This window comes from Apis dorsata, unplaced genomic scaffold (assembly GCF_000469605.1).
Source record: "Apis dorsata unplaced genomic scaffold, Apis dorsata 1.3 scaffold_99, whole genome shotgun sequence".
Classification (NCBI taxonomy): Eukaryota; Metazoa; Arthropoda; class Insecta; order Hymenoptera; family Apidae; genus Apis; species Apis dorsata.
The window spans coordinates 1,720,365-1,725,897 of NW_006263397.1; the positions used below are offsets into that span (position 1 = coordinate 1,720,365).

Genomic DNA, 5,533 nt, shown 5'->3' on the forward strand with positions numbered 1-5,533 from the left:
GGGAAATATGTATCCAGTCTGCCACGTTGCGTTGCGTATCTAAATCATGGTGGCACACATCGAGACGAGTGATGTTGTCTCTTCTTTTCTTCCCTCCTGAGGGAAGCGTACCAGTTGATACTCTCTGTGCGAGATATTCGAACAAGTACAATGCATGGATGGATCTCTTGTGGAAAAAAAAATAAAATATGGAATAATGGTACGTGTGACACGTATTTTTTTACATATATATATATCTTTTGGGCGTGAGTTTAGAGTATATGGACTATCGATTTTGGTAAAATTAAATTAATTAAGAGATAAAGTTTAAAAATTATTTTATTATTATAATACACATTGGAATAAATGGATGGATTTATTTTATATTTCAAATTTTTATTTTTAAGAAAATTGAATTGTATATTCTTCGACTTCGACAACAAAATTTTATTTCTCGATCGATAGTCCATTCATATCTAAACAGGAATTAATTTCACTCCTTCCTTTTTAGAATTTTCAGAAACAGTAAAATCCATTATTTCATATTTTCGATTTATTTTTTCATAAAAAATCCATTCACGCTTAATTACAGCCATAAGAAATCGAAAGATCTTATACGTGAAATGGAAAAAAAAAAATTTGGAGACGAATCAGAAAGAAAGAATAAAAGACTAAGTACGAAGATTAGAGAAGAAGAAAAAGAACATTGTTTGAAAGGAATTGATGGAGCAAGGAAACGGAGATAAGGGAGGCAGGAAACGGGCTTGTGAAGGGATGATTTCACGGATTTACAACCGAGCAAGATTGTGTGGCGCGTTTAATACCACCTTTGTCAAGCATTGAGATTAAGGTGTCTCGTGACTGAGATATCCCAACCAGTCGTTGTCACAACATAACGAAGGATCGTGATGCGCCCTTGTTATCCGGGAAAACCCCTTTGGGAAAGGGGTGAATATCAGTCGCTTTATCAGCATGTTTAGTCTGACTGGTGTCAAATTTATGGTAAATTTAATGTGTGGTTAAAAGATACGTATTATTATACTTGATCCTATGATGGAATATTTTAACAACTAGTCATTTGTGATCCTAAATCATCTTTCCTTATTGATACTACGAAAATGGAAATTCAAAATTTCACATCGAATCATTATCATATATTAATCGATTGCTATTGAGAACAAAAGTTATAAAATTCTTACAATGTATAAATTATAAAAAAAAAAAATCTCACAATAAATTAAGAATTAACTAACCAAAGCATCTACAATCGTACGTATCTTCGTATAGATATATAGACAGCAATATCATCGCTTACTATCTAATAACCACAACACAGAGTATCAATTTATCATCGTCATCGATCTTGTTTGTTTCTCTGATAATATAACGTAAACTCGAAAGATGAGAACAATTCAATTTCTCTCGCATACCAGACGCGTTCTCTCTATCGAGGGAAAAATGAATGACTCCCTTCCTCGCTCAATATTTCACTCGACAACGTTTATCGGCATTCGAGGCACGATCGTAAGCGCTTGTCATTAGAGTAAGTAAATGCCGATATAATAATTTGTTTCGTGTCTTCAACGTCCCTCGAGAAATCATCCGCTATCACGAAACGCCTCTCTCCTTTTTCTTCCCCGAGTTTTTATCCGCTCGAATCGGAACAGTTGGTTGTCTGTTGGTTTTTTACTTAGTACCAGGCAAAGATTTATGAGGGATATCTCTTTTTCATTCGTTTTTTTTTTTTCCTCCCCTTTCTTCTTTTCTTTTTTTTTTTTTTTTTCCTCCCCTTTCTTCTTTTCTTTTTTTTTTTTTTTTTCCTCCCCTTTCTTCTTTTCTTTTTTTTTTTTTTTTTCCTCCCCTTTCTTCTTTTCTTTTTTTTTTTTTTTTTCAGAAAAAGAATAAGGAGACGTAATGTTAAAAATTTGGAAATTGGAACAAACTTTAACTTAGGAAATATCTTAGCTTTATATAAAATTTCAAAAACATGAATCTCGAACAATTTTAAAATTAAATGATTCTTGCAAAATGATTTATGTTGTTATCGTCACTGCCAGATATTCAGGATCTTTTGAATCCCAAATGTAGAACTTTGAAAACGGATTGAGGACAGATGTTACTCGTATTGAATTCGAAATGACAAAATCTTGCCGGTTCATTTAACTTTCTCCTTTCGTCCAGGATTATTTTACTCTCGTGAACTTTATCATTTATAACATCGATTCGAGTTATCCTAAATCCTCGTAGACTTGATGGAAAGAAATGATTAATTATTCCATCCTTTAGTCTTCTTTAGAATACAATAAAATTGTATTGAACATACAAATTATATAATTTAATAGAATCATATAATCATTGGTTATCTCCACTATTAATTTTTCGTTCAAATAAAGAAATCGAATAAGTGAATATAATCGTTACATTATAGCTTATTTTTCGAATTATTTATAGTCTACTGTGTTTATTTTTATTATTCAAAATAAAACTATCCATTAGCTGCAAATCGAATTGAAAGAATCGAGCTCCATAATTCAAAAAATAAATACATACAAAAATGATTTATATTTTCAGGTACAATTATAAATAATAAATATTTTATTCAATGAAAAAAAAAGAAGGAAAAGAAAAATTATCAAACTATTAGTAAAAAAACTATCATAATTAAATTATTGAAAGAAATACTCTACTGCTTTCACAGTCGTTAATATTTGGACAGGTTGACAATGCATCTTTCTTAACGATGGACAAGCAAACAGCTTCCATCCCCTTCCGAAAACGAAACTCAATGCTTACAAATTCGACGAACGGGGTTTGTTACGACGACAATTAAATTCCGTTTCTTGCCGAGGGATTAGTCAACCTGTCTACGGATTTGTCCACGTTAATTAACGAGTCTGTGCCAGGAAAATCTGGCCTGTTCGCGTGGGAAATCTATTCGTTCTATTTGTCTCGACAAATCACTCGTACCATTTGATTCGAGCGATGAAATGCTCGAAATCATAGTTATTGCGAAGTAATTTTAGAATGATAAAGATGCAACACATGCTGAAAATTATCGAACGAAAGGATATTAAATATTAAGTAATTCAATGTGAAGTTTGATAATAGAGTTCGCGAATTCGTCATAATAAAATTACATATTTTATTGTTGAATTTTATTGTTGTCGTCTCAAAAAATTGTATATTGTACGAAACAATTTTTGGAAAATTTATCCATTTTCGACTATTCATGGCAATAATGACAAAAAAAAAATATTTGTCGTACACACGAATAAAAAAATTTACTCCTGCTATAATAATAATTTTATCATTTACATCTTAAAACCGAATAATTAATTTACATTTATTTATAATCAATAAGCCATTCGTTGCTTTCGATTAAAATAAAAAAAAAATAGTAAAATATATAATTGTAATAAATGTCCCGAAAAAGAAAAGAATTATCGTTGACGATAGTCGATATTACGATATTATGCGTCGGTTAATAAATCGGTCCACGGAGATGAATAATTAAAAGTTTCGAAATGATCGAGGGAATTCGTTGACCGAATTCGTCGAAAGTTGGCCGATTGAGTTTCGATCGACCCAAGAGAATGATCGAAAACGTTGGCCCATGAAACAGAGAGTCCCGGTGAGCCCAAGTTCCGAGTGGAAACTTGAGAGGGAACGAACTCGAACCTCGGGGAAGACCCGCAAGTCGAGATGATACCTTGATTACTTAGGCGGTGGCAAGTATTGATTTCATCGGTCGACGCGATTCACGGGTTTCCGTCCCATTAAATGGCCAGCCTAATAATATCTAAGAAGAAACTATTTCGGAGTATGCTATGATTATTCTTGAACTGAGCCAGGTCACCCAGGATGTACATATTTCTTCTTTATTATTGAAACTGGGAAAGTTAAATCGAGATACGGTATAGATATGGTATAGTTATTTCTGCAATTGGGTTATTTGAATAAAAATAGGAATTTTAAGGAAATTGGATTTAATGATATAAAAATAATTCTTTTTTATATGGACATACAGGTCCATTTTTTATAATTCGATATTGGCACGTGTCTATTCTTGCAATTGGGTTATTTGAATATCGAAAATTTATTGGGAATAAAAATAGGGAATTTCAAAGTGTAAAATCAATAATCCTTGATGTAAAGTCAAATTTATTTTATTGTGAAAATTATTTATTACATATTACATATTACATATATTATCACATTGATAATAAAAATAGATTTATATTAATTTAACAATCTTTTTTGAAAATCTGATTATAATATCTCGTAGGCAAACGAAATAATATAAATATAAATTTATATTGATTCACGTAATTTTTTTATTTTTAATTCAATTGATATTTACAATTTAAAAATCTTCTAAAAATTCTTCACATAAAACTTTCACACTCGTTTTCAATCAATACTTTCCATTACTTAATTATTCAATTTTATTTAAAATTAATTACCATTATAATCAAAATGACACGTGATTTCGTTAATTTCAGGACTGGTGAAGCTGCGAGAACTGGTCAGGTCGCCGAAGTCTCAGGAGATGGAGGTTAACCTGAGGCAGGCAGATCCAGATTCCTACAGGCAGGTTCTATCCGAGATGAAAAGCAAGGAAATACGAAATCTCATCGTGGATACGAGGCCAGAGCATATGCATCATTTTCTACGAATGGTAAATACATATTCATGTATCGATTTCCCGTTTGGCTTCGATAATCCCAACTCGTCTCCCATGTAAATATCTGCCAGATATTCCCAACTTTCTCTGTGTTTGCTTTTATCCAATATATAGATCGTGGAACAGATCGTTCCTTTTATTTCTCCTCTTAAATCTTGTAACGCAACTATCATTCCCTTATCTCTCTCTCTCTCTTTCTCTCTCGTTTTAAATGCAGTAGAGCTCCATTAATGTAGATCTGTTGGGAGACAAACACGTTCAGATAACCACTTAATTCCTCCAGCTATGATTTTTCGATTCCAATTAATAGAAATTCACAGGTTGATGTAACAAGAGTTTCTGTAAAATTCATAATAATTTAAACAAATTTAAAAATTTTGTTTTGCAAGTAATTATTGAATAGTATTTAATGAATTAATTTTTTAATTTATTTCGTTCGTGTCGTTCGAAATGTTTACTTAGAGTTAAACGCTATGTAAAATTTCGCTGAAGTTAAAGTTTCACTATTCCCTTTTACTTACTTTATCATGGAGGAAATATTTATTAGAGACGCGTTTGTCGACAAATTGATATAAACTTTGATGACTTCAGCCATTAATTCTTAATTGATATAGAGAGACTCTGCAAGATGTATTTGTTATAACTAATATTTACAGAAATTTATATTTTTATTACCACAATTATAAAAATGGAATTTAACAAAGGATCGATTCATCTTTTATATATCATAACGAGTATATTACTTTGTATTTTATTTATTGCAAATTTTTTTGCATTTAAAATTTTCACAAAAGTATATAAATATATTTTTATCAAATGGATCTCGAAATTTCCACTATCTTATCTTTTATTTATTTTTTTTTTTTTTTT

The 5,533-nt window shown here is 30.9% G+C and overlaps 1 protein-coding gene across 8 annotated transcripts in view; it reads left to right on the forward strand.

The window, feature by feature from the left end:
• Positions 1 to 5,533, forward strand: part of LOC102677513 (glutamate receptor ionotropic, kainate 2-like) — a 124,989-nt gene that overhangs the window by 60,076 nt on the left and 59,380 nt on the right. For all 8 annotated transcript variants that reach the window (XR_004149886.1, XR_421222.2, XM_006612206.2 and 5 more), the window contains one exon: positions 4,482 to 4,657. Coding sequence is in view for 6 of the 8 variants with exons in the window: in XM_006612206.2 (XP_006612269.1) it covers positions 4,482 to 4,657 (176 nt within the window). In the remaining 2 variants the exon portion in view is untranslated. The remainder of the gene's footprint in view (positions 1 to 4,481; positions 4,658 to 5,533) is intronic.